This window comes from Scylla paramamosain, chromosome 9 (genome assembly GCF_035594125.1).
Source record: "Scylla paramamosain isolate STU-SP2022 chromosome 9, ASM3559412v1, whole genome shotgun sequence".
NCBI lineage: Eukaryota > Metazoa > Arthropoda > Malacostraca > Decapoda > Portunidae > Scylla > Scylla paramamosain.
Window position 1 is genome coordinate 1,387,501 of NC_087159.1, and position 17,820 is coordinate 1,405,320.

At 39.8% G+C, this 17,820-nt stretch overlaps 1 protein-coding gene across 19 annotated transcripts in view; it reads left to right on the forward strand.

The window, feature by feature from the left end:
- Positions 1-17,820, forward strand: part of LOC135103372 (F-actin-uncapping protein LRRC16A-like) — an 86,284-nt gene that overhangs the window by 32,507 nt on the left and 35,957 nt on the right. For 14 of the 19 annotated variants that reach the window (XM_064009480.1, XM_064009478.1, XM_064009488.1 and 11 more), the window contains exons 5-18: positions 7,543-7,676; positions 7,968-8,219; positions 9,696-9,860; positions 10,008-10,102; positions 11,811-11,861; positions 13,644-13,768; positions 14,334-14,474; positions 14,645-14,826; positions 14,991-15,142; positions 15,429-15,571; positions 15,942-16,057; positions 16,204-16,341; positions 16,604-16,769; positions 17,247-17,405. In XM_064009480.1, the coding sequence (XP_063865550.1) occupies positions 7,543-7,676; positions 7,968-8,219; positions 9,696-9,860; positions 10,008-10,102; positions 11,811-11,861; positions 13,644-13,768; positions 14,334-14,474; positions 14,645-14,826; positions 14,991-15,142; positions 15,429-15,571; positions 15,942-16,057; positions 16,204-16,341; positions 16,604-16,769; positions 17,247-17,405 (2,019 nt within the window). Of the gene's footprint in view, positions 1-7,234; positions 7,456-7,542; positions 7,677-7,967; positions 8,220-9,695; positions 9,861-10,007; positions 10,103-11,810; positions 11,862-13,643; positions 13,769-14,333; positions 14,475-14,644; positions 14,827-14,990; positions 15,143-15,428; positions 15,572-15,941; positions 16,058-16,203; positions 16,342-16,603; positions 16,770-17,246; positions 17,406-17,820 lie in introns of those variants that run through there. The other 5 variants (XM_064009479.1, XM_064009492.1, XM_064009494.1 and 2 more) reach the window with 4 other exon arrangements.

Sequence of the window (17,820 nt, forward strand, 5' to 3'; positions counted from 1 at the left end):
GAGGGACAGACAGCCTTTGTTTTAGGGAAGTGCCTGCTGTCATTATCATTTCCGCTCAGGTATTGCTAATGGACTGCTGTTGTTGCTGTTTCCTTCTCCCTCAAACGTCGGCACTGTATGTCCCCTTTGTTGTGGCGCGCTAAAACCTTTCACTGTTATAATTGTTCTTTGTTAAGTCGCCCCACTAAAGAAAATGTTACGGCCGCAGAAAGAAAGGGAGTTTAATTTGATCTTTCTTAGACCACATTTAAGAGATTGGTAAAAAAAATAAATAAAAAATAAATAAATGTCGGAATTTGAAGCCCTTATTCAGACAACTTGTAAGGATGTATGGTTGTTGTTTGTTGAAAGCGAATTAAAAAAAAAGTGTAATCAAGTATATTTATTTTACTTTTGGCATATTACGGAATGATCGAAAAATGCATGCGGGTTTCCTTTGTTTTCGTTGTGAGTCTAGAATGCTACGTGAAGTTTCAATATTCATCGGACAAGAAGTATACACAAGAATATACTTCATGCCACCACTAAAAAACATATTGCAAGACATTCTTATCTCCAGTTTTAAGAGTCTCTAATATATTGCATGTTATTGGGGGTTTTCAAGCGTGTTTTCATGATTCTAGCGATAGTTTAATAAGGATTCTGGACCATCAGTGCGGGAAAAAACAGGCAAGAGAACCAGATTAATCGCCTCTGTAGTCTTTGAAAATAATCGTTATGAGAGGCCGGAGGGTTTCAAAATACGGGGCTGAGAGTTTACAGTGGGCTGTGTTGTGAGGGGAACCTAAGTCTGGTATATAGATAGATACTGTTGTCTTGCTTCTTCTTCTTCTTCTTCTTCTTCTTCTCTTCTTCTGTTTGATGACCAGTTTCTTTCTATCTCTTTTCGAATCAAAGTTCATTAACCTTAAACACGTCATTTCTTGTCCTCCTCCTCCTCCTCCTCCTCCTCCTCCTCCTCCTCCTCCTCCTCCTCCTCCTCCTCCTCCTCGTCGTCGTCGTCGTATTTAAGAACTAGTTTTTCCGTCCTTTCTAAATGTAACAACTAATTTTTAACCCATTATTTTTTTACCACATCCTGATATCTGACCCTGAGAATTTCGTTTATGTTACCTTCGTTACACACATTATATAGCACTTAAAGAGCTCCATGAGATCCCCCCCTCGTAATTAATATATGCCTATGTAAATTTTCCTCTTGTTATATATCCCTAATACCACGTAGAGATCCCAATCAGATCCCCACATCTCGATCTACCCCTGTATAAGGAATGTAGATCTCTCCTTCTGCTAATTATGGAGTATTTTCATTCCATCTCCCACTCTTAATCTACGCTTCTCTTAGGAATGCAGATTTATGTCACCCTTGTTTTATTCCTCGTAGTATTTAAACACATCGATCAGATCTCCTCTTAATCTACTGTAAGGAATGTTATATCCCCTTGTACCACTTGAATACCTCCATCAGATCCACTCTTAATCTACGCCCAAGGAATATAAATCTCTGTTAATGATGAGTTATTTCAGTCCCGTGGCTTCTGTCCAACTGTGAGAAGCAAACGGAACTTGACTTGTGGCGATAGATAGTTTTTCCTTCATCCATCTTCCTCTCGTTACCATTCATTAACTTTTTTGTGGGTGAACCATAACTCATCTGTAACGTATTTGTACTAGAGGAACCTTCTGTGTGTGTGTGTGTGTGTGTGTGTGTGTGTGTGGGTGGGTGGGTGGGTGGGAATATGACATAACGTTAAGTGGTAAGATACGGCTATGTTTACGTGAACCTCTCTGTGTGTGTGTGTGTGTGTGTGTGTGTGTGTGTGTGTGTGTGTGTGTGTGTGTGTGTGTGTGGTTAATACTTTCCCACACGTATACGAGCAACACTCACTCAATTTCCGCAACGTTTGTGGCGACCAGAATGTAAGAAGCTTAACTGTTCGCTATTACATTGGCTCATTGCTGATTGTCTGGTGCGGTGCAGTGAGGCGCGGGCGTCGACTGTGCCTGTATAGTGTGTAGCAGTGTGTAGTAGTGTGTATTTGTGCATATGGTCAGTGTGGAGAAGTGTGACGCTGCCTACACCTTTCCCTGGCTTCGAGTGTGTGGTGGTGGTGGTGGTGGTGGTGGTTGAGGAGTGTTGTGTATATAACCTATTGTGTTGCATTCTACTCGTCTGTACTTTGCAGTGTATTCTACTCGTCCATAATTGCAGTCTGTGTGTATTCTCGTTACTACTGTGCGGTTCGTGCGGTCTGTTGTTACGGGTTTTTGTGGCGTTATACTTGTTTATACTTTGCAGTTCCCGTTCACACTTTGTAGTCTACGTTGTGTTCTTATTGGTGCTGCAAAGTAGATGAAGTATTTTGCTGCATTTTACTCGTTTGGACTTTGCAGTGTATTGTTCTCGTTTAAACTTTGCGGTTTGCCTGGAGTCTTTTCTTATGGGTGAAGCACGGTGCTGTGGAGTGTTGTGGTTGTATGTTACCTGTGTACTGTGACGCTGCTTCTTGTGGTGTGCAATGACGCGTTCCTGATTACCTTGAAGAGGAGGAGGAGGAGGTGAAGGTGGAGGTGTTGGTGGTGGTCATGAGGAACTAATGCCCTTATTCTTACACATTTCATCGTCTTGAGTGCTTCTAATGGGCTGTATAGGATGGTTTGCAGTTTTCAAGCGTGTTTGTACGATTCTGTTTATAGTGATGGTTCAACAACGATCCTGCATCATCATCTGGGGAAAAAAAAAAAACGTTAGAACTTGATCATCTGTGGGTTTTTAAAATAATTTATGAGAACCTTGAGCACTTCTAACAGGCAGTACAGGATGTTATTGGGGTTTTCAAGGGTGTTTGTTCGATTCAAGTGATAGTTTAACAAGGATTTTGCATTACCAACTGGAAAAAAACGCGTGTTAAAACCTTACTATTTGTGGCTTCTGAAAATATTGTTTCATATCACGTGCAGAGCTGACTTCTTGCAGCTTCCTATATTTTCTTATGTTCTTTATGTTCTTTCGTAACCAACTGCGTTTTAGAATACCGGCTGAGTGAGTAAGGCATTAAGAGAACTCGCGGTGGATCAGAGTGCTGGTTGATAGACTGATTGGGTTAATGGCGGTGCTGTAACGGGGTCAGATGACAGCGTGCAGCGGGGAAGAGGGCAAGGAGGGTGCCCGCCTTTCACTGAGTGTGGCTCATATCGTATTGAATTGTCTCAGAGCAATGCCTTTTGTAAGAGTGAAGGAGTGGTGGGGCTGGGTGGAGTGGAGTGGAGTGAGTGAGTGAGTGAGTGAGTTAGTGGAATGCAGTGTCTTTCGTTATAGTGATTGGGGGGTGTTGTTTTCCTAAGCAGAGAGAGTGGATGTGAAAATTAACATTGTTGCTTCACCCTAAGTGCAGGTCATATCGTATAGATTGTCTCAGCATTGTCTTTCGTTATACTGAAGAGGTGGGGTGTAATGTGTCGCCCTCCTAAGCAGACAGAATAAATGGGAAAATTATTGACGTATTTGTTTCGTCTGAAAGGGATTTGTTATATGCTTCATTGAACTACAGTATTTGTTCTCAGAATGCAATCACGCGTAATAATAATCTCTCTCTCTCTCTCTCTCTCTCTCTCTCTCTCTCTCTCTCTCTCTCTCTCTCTCTCTCTCTCTCTCTCTCTCTGCAGGGTATACTATTTCATCCTTCAGTGGTTCAGTTGCTCTCAGAAGGCAGCGATGCGTAGGAGAGTGGGCACAGTAGTCCTTTTCAAGCAGAGTCGCCGCGTCCTGTGATGGAAATGCCATTAAACTCGTCATAGTATTACCCAAAGAGGCGGAAATGCCGCTACTTTGAACTGCAGGTCGAGTCCGTAGTGCAGTTTGAGGTTCGGTAATGGTAACTCTGTCGTCTCTTTGTGTTGCAGATTTTGACGTAGTTGCCCGTGAACCAGTTAAATTTATCGTTGTTTTATTTTATTTGTTTATGTATGTATGTATGTATGTATTTTATTTATTTATTTATTATTTTTTGTGTACAGGCATCGTTCTTTTTTTTTTTACACGAATAGCTTAAAATTTGTCTCTTCTTTAATAATCACCGCCACATTTTTTACATTTATGCTCATGTGTAGTTTTTTTATTTTATTTTATTTATTTTTTTACACCAGCAGCTTCAAATGTGTCTTCTTTAATGATCACTGTCACATTTTTACTTTTATATTCTTGTTTGTAATTTTTTTTGACACCAGCCGCTTCTAACTTGTCTCTTTAATAATCACTACTCCATCATTACTTTCTCGTGTGTGTGTGTGTGTATGTGTGTGGTTTTGAGACACTTCACAGCAGCTTTTGATCTGTCTTATCATGAGTGTTGGTGTAATAGCTCAATCGCCCCTCCGTGCTTTGTATCTCAATGTGACACTACACGCCTGGCCGTTCCCGCACTAATGCACCACAACCGCAGCCTCTCACCAAAACCGTAATGGTGATATATTTTTTTTTTTGTTTAGATGTGATTTGCATTTAGTTATCCATGCGTTAATATGTCGTGACACCCTTACATTAAGACGTCTGCCTCCGAAATTAAATTGGCTAACTCTCTCTCTCTCTCTCTCTCTCTCTCTCTCTCTCTCTCTCTCTCTCTCTCTCTCTCTCTCTCTCTCTCTCTCTCTCTCTCTCTCTCTCTCTCTCTCTCTCTCTCAACAACAACAACAATAACAAAGTTGACAAGACGAAACACAGTAGCAATAACACAACACTTAAACCACACATCTCAACCTGACACACACACACACACACACACACACACACACACACAGTAACAACAGCCTGACATTTGGCACTCGTGTTGGGATGGTCGGTGGGTGTGACTTCCCGCCCTTGGACACTGGCGGTAACAGGGCCACCACCACCGCCACCACTACCACTACTACTATTATGACCACCACCACTGCCTTGACAGCCGGCGGGTCCACGCATAATTGTGGCTCCTCATGCTCAGTCAGGTGGCATCGAGACACGCTTCACGCTCCCATAGTCATAGTGGTTCACAGATGCCGTTGCCCTCTCCTCCTCCCCGTCCCCCTCCTCCCTCCCAGTCATGCCGCACCCACCTACCCGTCCCGCCTTCCCTCCTCTCCTCTCTCGTAGTCATTTCCTCCCTCTTTCCCGCCTTTCACTGCAGCCTGATGATTCTTTCTTTCTTTCTTTCTTTCTTTCTTTCTTTCTTTCTTTCTTTCTTCCTTTCTTTCTTTCTCATTATTTTGTTTTGCTCCTCCTCCCGTCTTGTTTTCCGTTCTCATTCTTCCGTTTTCTTTATCTCCTCTCTTTAGTGTTTTTCGTTCTTTTCATTCATTCTCTTTTTCTCTTGTTTTCAGTCTGGTGTTACTCCTCATTATCTTGTTCTTTCCTCTCTCTCTCTCTCTCTCTCTCTCTCTCTCTCTCTCTCTCTCTCTCTCTCTCTCTCTCTCTCTCTCTCTCTCTCTCTCTCTCTCTCTCTCTCTCTCTCTCTCTCTCTCTCTCTCTCTCTCCATTCATGTTTTCTTTCGTGTTGCTTCCTCTCCCTTTCTTTGCCCTAGATTTTTTAGTTTCTCCTCCCATCTTTCCTTTCCCTTCCCCCTCTTCTAAGTCTTCGTGTTGTTTCCTCTCCCTTTCTTCACCCTCTGTTCATTGTGTTTTGCCTTCCATCTTCGTTTCTCTCCCTCATCTTCCTTTCCTTTCTGTTCACCCTCTTCATTTTTTTTCACTTCCCACATCATTTTCTCTTTCCCACCCTGTTCTAAGTCTTCGTATTGCTCATCTCGATCTTCCTTTCTTTGTCCTCAGCGCTGCGTTCATGTGGCTTTCATTATTTTTAACGCGTTGGCATCTTTGGTACAATCCACCCGGTTATTACCCACTACTGTTCCTCAATTTCCTTACTCTCACCCCGCCGCTGGCTCGCCCTCCACCTGCCACTACGCGCCCCTTGTCATTTTGGTCCCCGCGTTTCTCTCTCCGGCAGTACCACTTGTTTTCCAGCATTTGACTCAGCTTTCTTCACGCACACCCACATCTTCCTCGCCATCACGCTTATTTTCACTTGTTTCCAGCTGCATTCGTCTCCTAAACACTGATTGTCTTGGTTTTTATATCAGGTTTTCTTCTCACTGCTTTCCATCATTACTTCCTCACCCAACATCCTCTCTTACACCGCCACCACCACCACCACTACTACTCGACTCCCGCTGTCTTGTTGCTTCGCTCTACCTCATGACCCCCGTGCCCTCCTCGCTTGCTTTGCGCGCCGGGCCTTCACGTGTCACTCACTCGCCACTATCGGAATATATGTGTATTTGACTGACTTAAAGATGAGGGGACTTTTCACCCACCACCTGTTGTCTTGTTTTATTTTTTATCTGTTTATTTATTTATTATATTTTTTCTTTTGTTATTAATATAAATGTTTGCGTGTATTTTTTTTATTGTATTTACTTATTTGTATTTTTTTCTCTCTATGGTCGTGAGTTTGTACTTACTGTTCGTTTATTACTAAGATATATCCTTCATTATTAATATAGATGTGTTTTGTTGTACTTATTTTTTACTGCATAGACTTTCTTGCAACCTTTATTTTTTGTTTTTTTCTTTGAGCGTGTTTGTATGTGTGTACTTTCTGTTCATTATACTACAATATTTACACATACATAATTCTTTCTTACTTTAGATGCTTGTAGTTACTTTTCATCGTACTTTTACAACCTCCTTTACTATATACTATGGTTGTTTCTACTGTTCATTGTGTTAAAACGCTTTTCCCTTTTCTATCATTGTACTGTAGATCATTGTGCCTCTTCCATCACTACTCTGGATGCTGTCATTGTTTGTTACCAGTGTTCCTTCTCGACTTCTCTCAGTGCTTTGCGCATGCAGAGTCTCAGTAATTAATGCAATGATACACAGAGGGAGACTAACGGTGTTTAGATCATGCGTGACAGGAAAGTTTGGCGCAATGCTTATTGTTTTTGTTTGATGTGGAAATATTAAATGTTCGTTTGACAGTTATGGGATTCATGTTGTGTGTGTGTGATGGCGTGAATTTTACCATTGGATTTTTACCATGTTCAATGAAAATTGATGAATAAATAAAAAAGTTCTGTGGTGTGTATAATGATCAGCCATGAAATTTATTGATAGATGTGTTTATTTATTGTGATTTTCGGCCAACACTGGACAGAAATTTGACAGATAACATATTTTTGTAATACATGAAGAGTCAGCATAAAAAAAAAAGTGTTATGATTACAGTCTATTGTGTCTGAAAACTGCTGTATGTTGTGTGTGAAAACTTAAGTGCTCAGAAGACTTACTTTGGGATAGTGTTGTGTTGTGTTTGGTTAGTGGTGGTGTGGGGAGAACCTGTCCAGGCCACATGGTCAGCTGTGCACCTTAACATCCCCTCCCCACCCCAGCATCCCCAGCCACACATTGCTATGGGGGTGAGTATGGCCTGGGGTCCTGCGTGCCACTCTCTTTGGGGTATCAGAAGAAAGGCTGTTCACTAAAACCACTCTTTTCGTCCACAGCTGTGCCTGACCGTTTGTGACCGCGTGTACACCTACTACACCACCCATGAAGAGAACAGCAGCCATGAGGTGGACACCATGGTGCTCAGCCTCTGCACCGCCCTCAAGAACATCTTCCCTTCTGTTCCTCTCACGTTAGTCTCCCCTTTGTGTTGTGTTACTGACATCACATCTATCTATATACTGGGCTGTCAACCACACTTGGGGTGGCCTACACAAAGCACAATGCTTACATCACATAGCATTGTATTTCTTAACTTATTTTGCTCCTCTTGCAAAAAAATAAATAAATAAATAAAATAAATAAATAATTAAAATAAAATAAATAAATGAATAAATAAATGAAATATCTCACTACCACAAATTCCACTGAGGCAGTATGAGCCACCCACTGTGAAGGCAGCGGCTAGTGTCTCTTCTTCCAGCAGACACATCATCCGGAAGGTGGAGATCCAACCCCCGAAGCGAATGCAGCAGCTGGAGGAGTTGGAGCGGGCCACGCTGGGAGGCACCCGGGACATGGGGCCGTGTGGGGGCTTCTCCACACAGTACATGTGTATGTGTGACTACCATGCACTGCCCTACCGGGAGGAGGTGGCCTGGGACGTGGACACTATCTACCTCTCCCATGACACCCGGGAACTTTATCTGCATGACTTTGACTACCTAGAGCAGAAGTGAGTGGTGTGTGGGGCCTGCTGGTGTACCGTACTATGAGGGACTTCCAGCTGGGTTCATGATTTGCCTCAAGGACACTTTGTTCCATTGATTTGTGTTTTTGTCTTATCGTTCTTTTAGTTTGTTTGATTTCCTTGATTTGGAATAATTGTTGGTCATAAGATAAGCTTCAAGGACGCATTGTTTTCATTGATTAATTTGTCTTTTTGTTTTATTGTCCTTTTAGTTTGTTTGATTTTCTTGATTTGGAATATTTGTGCTAATAAGGAGAGGGTAAAGTAAGTATGTGATCAAGAAGCCTCATCTTCTCCTGTGTGTTTACATTTAGATGAGCTGGTCCTGTAAGTGGGCTTGTGATCCATGCATGATAGTCTTGTCTGTGTTGCTGGAAGGTTATAAGTACTATTATAATGCCTTTAGAGGCTTAGAACAAGATTCATTGCTTTACATGTGATATACTCAGGCTCATACAGCTTCTCTTTTTAAATGTTTCAGGGGAATGGAAAATAACAGGTAAATAGAATTTTAAATATTTGTTTTAGACTGGACCAATAGTTTCCCTCACCTAAAATATCAACAAGTCATGTATGAAAACCTGCACATTAGTGCTAAGTTTGTTTGGTCCCTTGTTCTTCTTTTCAAAGCTTGAATAACTGTTAGTGCTTCAGAACCCATACTAACTGTGACTGATATGTTAAAGCAGTCTGCTCGTCACTGCATTATCCCTTCACTGCTGGCAGTTTCTTGATTTTATAGTTTTCAGCACTTCTCTAAAAATATTAAAACATTAGCTGCAAACTTTTGCTTTTTTGTGCACTAATGGCCAGATAGACACATCTGTGTATATACAGTTCATGTTTTCATGATGTATAAAGTGTGACATAAAACAAAGCTAAAAGCATTAATAATGATAATAATGATGAAAAAAGAAGAAAACTCAAGACAGCAGTTATGTGAAGGAGGGGCGGTGTAGTCCAGGTGTCAACAGGTGATGCAGAGCCCAGATTCTATTGAGGATGCATGGGTCAGACGAGTGGAGGCAGAGAGTCGCCAGGTCTCAGCAGGGAGCCTCACAATAGAGCGGTCCTCTGCTGTAGCATGTTGAGTTGGGACCCTTGGTGTCTCAAGTTTATAGCACCATTAGTTTAGCTTCCAGAATGGAATGAAATGTAAAACTGAAGACTGTCCCTGCATCACGATGGCATGTATCATTTTCAGCTAAACCTCCTTTATTGATCAAGTCCATGATTTATAAACTTCCACAAGAGTAGTACCATTTAAACACTCATTAAATGATTAGATAAAGCTAGTCATGCTCCTCACAAGCAAAAACACCTGTGCACATTAGGGGTTTGTTACCTACCAGGTGAGGGTGCTGGAAAGTTAATTGTCTGACTTGTCATTGCTGAAAAAAAAAATCAACTTTGTCAACAGTCATTGTTCGAGTGATCCAATATATGACCTTGCCTCCCCAGAGACCTCATCCCCATCATCAGCGCACTGGAGTACAACACCTGGTTCAGGAAGCTGCGTGCCAGCCACAGCAAACTCTCCCATGAGGCAATTGAGAGAATTTTGCACGTGGTCAGCAAGTCACTTAGCTTAGAAGAAATATATTTAGATAATATTGGTGCCAAAGCGTAAGTAGTCTGAGCATTTTAGATGCTTTAGTTTATTGCTTTGATTGTCAATTTGTACATGGCATTATTTTGTGTGCTATCTATGTTTATACAAAAGTGAGATATATATTATAATGTCAAAAAACAAAAATTCTTGATTTCTTGCAGGGAGTTTGCTAACAAGCTGTCACTGGCACTCTTATCCAATAGCAACATTCCATTGCAAAAGTTAGACCTGTCTCACAACCCGCTGGAGGATAAAGGTAAGTGTGTGGGGCTGTGCTGAGGGGACATGGGTGGTGGTGATGGTGGTGGTCACTATTCCTTCCACCACAGTTATGGAGGAACTGATCAGCATTATAGGTAGCTGTGTAGAAATCGCTATAGGTCATGATTGTTGTAAGAGTTTATGAATTGACTTTACTTACTGTGGTCATAGTTTAGTGAGAGGACAGTTGATGTTAGCCAACCCCCACTCGGCCATGTGATCACCTCAGCTCAAGCGGGGTTTGGTTGACCTCGATTTTCCATTCACTGCAATACTATACATGGATGATATGTTTATGATAATGATGATGATTATGATTATGATGGCATGCAATTTTTTTTTTTTTTTTTTTTTTTTCTCCTGGATTGTGTTGTAATCCTTTAGATGTGAGTACATGGTGTATGTACATTGTGCCAAGTACCTGCATGTATCACCTGCTTAAAAGACCAGTCACAAGCCATACAAGGTTCATTACTGTAAACTGTGGTGGATAAGTTTGGAGTTTTTCTTTATATTATTTTTCACCAACAGGAAGAAAACTATATCTGTTATGTTCAAGAAGAATGAGGGTGTCCTGAAACACTCATCTAAAATCATTGAAGACTGGCACTGAACCACATAACATCAGCAAGCTTATTCATTGTAGAGGAATGTGTAGTTATTGCACTTGTAGATTTGCCTGATTTTGCTCCCAGGCAACTGTCAACAGCAGAAGTGCAGAGGACTTGTCAGAGGCATTTGTTAGTACCAATATTTGTTTTTTGTGTTATAGTTCAGATTGGTAGTGTATTAGATTTGTCCAAGGAAGAATGTACATGATACGTAGTGGGAGCCATTATTCAAAAATGTTCTATTTATGTCTGTTCATTACATCAACCTTTGATGCTTTGTGTCCTCTGGGAGCATCCCACAAGGGCGTGGCCAAAAACTTTGGCAGAAGAGCCTCAATCTTTCCATATTTAAGCACTTCAATCTTGCTTGTTCAAGTATCTCTGAAGGTTATGTTCATGTATTTGTTGAAATGTGTATCATTATGTCAAGATTCATTGCTTATATATAGGCTCTGATGCAGGCATATAAAGACGGGAAAAATTCAGATGTGCCTTTGGAACATTAAATCACTGCTACTTCTTCAGGTAACATAATCCATTTGTCTGCTGATAATCTGTACAGACAAACAGAATGATTGAAAAGGGAAATATTAGCAAATGAATCTGAAGTGATCAGGTAGAACTACTTCATCACAATCAGCAGATTCCATATTCCTCCTCTTTATGAAGAAAACCATTTATAGTATATGTTGCTGCTGCTGAATTATAATTGTCTTAAGCTTATGTGCTCTCTATTAATGTGCAATGGAGTTCCTTATTTTATTCAAGAAATGCCTGCAAATGTATGTACAAGAAATATACATCTTAGTACGGAACCCAAGCCTAATCTGAAATTTTTAGGTCACAAAAGTCTTATCCATCCATCCTTCTGTCCATTCATTCAAACATCTATTTATCCATCCATTTATCCATCCATCCATCCAACCATTCACTAACTATTCATGTAGATGGAGAGGATTTTGACTTTGACTTTGTAAGTAGTGTAAAGATTAATTTTGCAGTGTTCAATCTCCTCTGGTTGGTGGAATTGAAAGGCAAGGAAAAGTGACCAACCAGTGGCAATAATGTGGTTTTTTCATGATCCATCAACAGGTTTAAACAATCTGTGCGGCCTGGTAGCCAAGCTGTCTCCAGAGGCTGGGGGTTTGTTACCACTTTAATTGCAGTTACTTTATTGCAGTAATATAATACGTACCTGCAACCTTTGCTGTTCTCTGGGTGGCTGGGGTGATTCATAACAGGGCCTCCTTCTTAACATGGGTCGCTGAATTGTAAGACCAGTGTCAGTGCTTTTATCTTTGAATTGTCTCTTGTTCTCATTGGCTTACAGAAGCTTTGCATTTGTAGTTAATTATTAACTTTATGGTGGACATGGGGCACAAGTGCTGGGGCTGGTCTTTGCCCTGAGGCCACCACTGGCCACTGTGCTACCTCTCAGATGTATGTATATTTGTGGGGACTTTTATAGTGATGTCACCTTTGCATGTTATCCTGTGATTCTAACAAGAAAGGGTGGATTGGTCTTTTGTAACAAATTGCCTTAAATGCATTTAATGCACATCAATGCAAAATCATTCATCAGTTATCTTGAATAGTATATCTGAAACCAGCAGTATTAAGTTTTTAAGCCAAAATTAAATTTTGCTTTTAATCAATAAATTCGTTCTAACATTGAAAACCAGACACACACACAAAATATATATATTTATGTTTTCACTTTAAAGCAAGTATAAATTCATCTTTAACTGTAGTGTTGAGCTTCATGTTTCAAAGTCTTGCCAAATACAGTCTATTTAAACAAGGGATCTTTTCTTTTGAATAGAAAAATAGAATTATTAATTCTGAAATTTTAGTAGATCCATCCTCATGTTTTTGGATGAAATACAATGAAGTGGTGAACTTTTCCTTCCTTTTTGAAAGTTTTCTAGACAGTAAATAATGACTAGGTTTGCCAAATACATTTGTGTTCTAAATGGAAAACTAATAACAAAAAAAGAAAAAAAATGTAGAATAGGCCATGCACCTAATTTTCAGTGAGCTCTTTCAACTTACAGTGGTGTTAAATCAGATTAATTGTATTATATTTGTAAATATTTTTCACCAAGGCCATAGCTGGGAATTGTATATTGTACTGGAAGGAGATCAGTGCTGTCCTGATGTTTCATATCTTCCTTTGACTTTGTACATTTTATTATTACTAGAAAGACAAGAATAATGAACTCAGAAACCATTGTTGTTATTACAGCAGTTGTCTTTCAATAGATAGTAATGAACAAACACATTCCAGAAAATAAAGTCCTGTTTTATGCTTTTCACTTACAAAGTTGATTATTCTTGAATTCAGTCATAAAATTTGTTATGATTTTATTTCAGTGTTTGGGTTTGAAGGTACCATATATACAGACATGGCTCACACCACTGTGGTACTGTGTGTCTTCTCTCTTCAGACTGTGTGTCCAATAAAACCTTTTCAGTCTCCCATACCTAGGTCTTGTGTATAACTCCTGTTCTGTTTAATAAGACATTGATTTCTTTGGTCTTGCCGTATGGTTAGTGGGGCTAGACATTTACTAGATTAGGTGGGTGTGGTGTGGTGTGTTGTGTAGAAAGATAGCAGTTTTATATGATTTTTTTTATTATAGTGATAATCACTCTTTTCTCTTTGAATATATCTTTAGCTTGTGGCTTTCATATTGCACAGAAGATTGATTGCAACTTTGATAATGGGATTTATATTAGTCTTGTATGTTTGTCAATGTTTACTTTATGTGTTACAAAGGGAAAATGTGTCATACATTGTTCTTTAATTGAGAAATTATGTTAAGGAGATATCTTTGTATAACCTGGGATTATTATTTCATGATTTGTAGTATGTATTTTGAATTTCATGTGGTATAACACTAATCTACTATTATTTTCTTTTAGGTGCTATACACATTAGTAACCCTATTGGTCGGCAAGCAAAGGGCTTGAGTCACCTCAACCTGTCCCACTGTGGGCTGACAGGCAAAGGTGTCAACATGTTAGCACATTCCCTCTCAGTAAATAAGGTGAGTTGTCTTCATATAGAGCAGGTGCTGATTGAAATGGATTGAAACTTAGTTGCTTTCAGTCTAGTTTTGGGTAATTGAAGTATTATCATTAGAATTTTTTCAACTAGGAGACTAAATGAGGGGCACAAGAAATTCAGGAAAAAAATATCCCTTGCTGTAGCTCTTAAGAAATAAAGAAAAGGTTAAAGTATGCCATTTACTGATGAGTCTTGGTGTTCCTTCACTGTAGCAGTATCAGTTGTTGGAAGGCTGGAGGAACTGTAGTGTTCAGGTAGAAGGAGCTGTAGTGTCCCAGTGGTAACATTTGATAATGAATGTTGCTAAATTTTATTAGGATGCCAGGTATGCTTAGGAATAGCACTGATATGAGATGGTATGGTGTTCATCTCTGATCCCTGTCAGTCTTGAGCCTGGTATGGTGTTCATCTCTGATTCCCGTCAATCTTGAACCTGTGGTCACTTATTCATCCTCCATACAGAATCAGATGTAAAAGCTTATATTGATATTAGATTTTAGTATTAGTAGAACTTAATATTCTGATAATTGTATTCTTTGTTTCAGTATATGTGTCAGACTTTAACATTCCTGAATCTAGCTGGTAACTCCTTGCGAGATGACGTCAACAACCTGTACAATTTCTTAGCTCAGCCAAATACGCTCAAGACGCTTGACCTCTCAGCCACAGAGTGTGCCATAGATGCTGTGAGTGATGCTAGACTCTGGTATTTGCTATCTTCATTACATTTCTGGTGATAAAGTAGATCAGCAGTTGTTCTATATTGTACATTTGCTATACCAAACTTGTTACCTGTTTTTTTTATATGTTGAGTGAAATTGTTGTGAAATGATGTAGAAATCCCTGGTTTTTTCAGCTCTTTGGTGCATTGTTACGTGGCTGCACCAGTAGCTTAGCACAACTTATCCTGTCACGCAACAGTTTTGGCAGCAAGAAGAGTCGGGAAATGTTACCATCCTTCAAGCAGTATTTTACCTCCACCCTTGCCCTCAAAACCCTAACTTTCTCTCAGTGTAAACTTCCTTCAGATGCCCTCAAGTAAGTCAAGAGTTCTGGCTAGTTTCATCATACATCATGTTCATGTAATATTTTTTATAACGAATCTGATGTGTAGTTAATGCGCTAGTGACATGATTTAACAAGTATCTTTCATAATATTAAATTTGCTGGTTGTAAGCAATTTTTTTTTACCTTTCCCATAGAAACGTGTTGCTAGGATTAGCCTGCAATGAAAACATCTCAGAGGTTGACCTGGACCTAAGCAGTAATCACCTTGGGGCCACAGGGGCTCAGATCCTGGAGTCCTGCATCCACGGTGTTCGGTGTTTGGCAGCTTTGGACATCTCAGACAATGGTAAAGGAGGATGGTGGCTGGAGGCTGGATTAAATTGATTGTCTTAAGTTCGGACTCTTTAGGTTATTGAAATGGGGATCCTTGATATTAATAGCTCAGTGCAGGTATTAAAATTAGGGTATTTAGTAGAAGATTACTAAGATTGCTTGTGTTTGGAGATTACAGGAGTTTTAGAGATTAATGTTTAAAGTTAATTACAGGAGTTTTAGAGGTTAATGTTTGAAGTTAATTTTCAACAGAGTACAAGTCTGATATAAGTCTGTGTTTATCTTTATTTTCTTTGTAGGCCTGGAGACTCAGCTTGGGCCTGTGGTGGCAGCAATAAGTAAAAACAAGAGCATCAAGAAACTGAACATTGGCCGGAACCTGAACAGCATCAAAAGCAAACATGTGTACCACGTGATGGAGGCGGTGGTGCAGATGATTCAGGTGTGGCCTCAGGCTCTCTCCCTGCTGAGTATTGGCTTGTATGCATGAAACTCCCAGCCATTCTGCAGTCAGCCCCAGTGGGAAAAATTTTATATACTGATTTAGTACACTAATGGGAAATTCGACATCAAACTTGGGTTGGTCACGGTGATGAAGGATTACAGAATGTTCTCTCAAAATAAGCAATGCATGAAATGACAGTTATCTGGCAATGGTATGATTAAAGAAAATGTTATGTCAGCAACATTAACTTGTGAAATATTGGGAGTTTTTATTAGATGGATTACATATGACCAGCAGATTATTTTTATTACACACATACACACATATTTATATATCTTTGTGTGACTAATATTATTTCAATCTGCAGGAAGAAGATTGTGTTCTGGAGTCACTTTTCATAAATGATTCTAGACTCAAGACAGACCTTCACAATCTCCTCAATGCTTTAGGAAGCAATCATTGCCTCCAGAACTTAGATATAAGGTAAAATTCTGTGTAGTGATGCTCAATTTTAATTTTAGAAGCATAGCATGAAAACTCTGATAACAAAGAACTGAAACATGATGAATAATAAATTATAAATGAACTTCTGAGGGGTAACAATGATAATATGGATCTTTTATTTACAGCGGTAACTACATGGGCGACAGTGGTGCGCGTCTCCTTGCCAAAGCTCTACAGATTAATTCTAAGCTCCAGTATATAAGTTATGATAGAAATAATGTCACACTACAAGGCTACAGTGATATCGCCTATGCATTACAAAGGTACGTCAGTGTTCTTATGCAGTATTTCTGTTGCGAGTTGTCAGGATGTACATCTTACAAGGTCACTTCAAACTGCAGTTATTAACATTACATTCACAAAACAAGACAAAATTTGTTTGCAGTACATTTACTTGCATAATGCCTCATGTTAGCCAGTATTTGTTATCAGCAAGTTAATGTTTATTTGATTAAGAATACAGTGTGTTAGTATTTATCATCAGACAAGTAAGTGGTTAATTAATTCAGCAATTTTGTTTTACAGCAACTACAGTGTTAAGTTTCTGCCATTTCCTGTGCACGATGCAATGCTGTGTATGAAGACGGCTCCAGAGAGAACTGAGAACATCATGCGTAGGATCCAGGACATCCTGTACAGGAATGTGTCCCCCATGAAGTACTCCAATGGCCAGGCCTTCAGACTACAGCAGGTGGGCTTGTGCTGTGCTCTGTGAATGAATTAATAGTTTATTATACATTGATTCTACTCCTTACTTATTTTTCATTTAAGAAAATTGGAATGAAGAGTGCTGGTAACTCGAAAATCAATCATTTGTTATGTGCAAGAAGTATATTGTGTATCTGTAATCTAAGAAGTAGAGAAGAAGACCATATTAGAACTGCATCTTTTGAAATAAAACTGCAAAAACCTTGATAATTTTACAATATGCCTGCCAGGTATACAATGATGCTAGTTAGGCAGGCTAATGTGTACTGTGTGAGAGGAAACAGGATATAGATGTGGTTTCATCAAATTATCTCTCATCTTTAGTGTGATCCATTCCGTTAGTGGGCTCCGAGGCTCTCCCATTCTTTTTGTGGGAAAAGGTAATGATGACAATTAAATTTTTTTATCATGTCTAATGTTCATCCTTGACTCATGTTTGTCTGTTATTCCTTTGCTGCAGGGCTTCCTGCTGAGCTCAACCCAGCAGCAGGTGGACAGGCTGGTGCTGCAGACAGGAGAAGTGGTGAGGACCCTCCGTCGCTCTGGCAGTGACCTGGGAGGCTCAAACTCCCTTCAGTGGGTGGAGGGCCTCATTGCTGATGCCGACAACTCCAAGCAGGTAAGTGTTAGTGCAGCCTTCCTGGTGTTGCTCATTCTGGCTTTGGTGGTGGTTATGTACAACACTTGTTTGTTCCTCTGCCTCTCCATTTGTGCATGTCTGCATTCTTGTCTGCAGGGCATCTCACATGTTTTCAATGAATTTTAGTGAATTTTTTGTAAATGTAAGGTTGTACATAAAAATGAGACTACAAAGAAAACACCGTAAGGAAAGACTGCTGTTATCTAACAGCCTGAAAATTGAAATGTTCTTTAAAAAATTGTGATGAATATTTAGTTCCTGAGCATTTTTGCTTCAAATATCACACTGAGAGGCAATTTGCCTGAAGATAGCCAGCAGCAGCAGGAGGAAAGGACAAAGGGTGGAAGAGGGACACTTATGAGATACAGGGCAGGCAGCTGGGTCAGTGATGAGG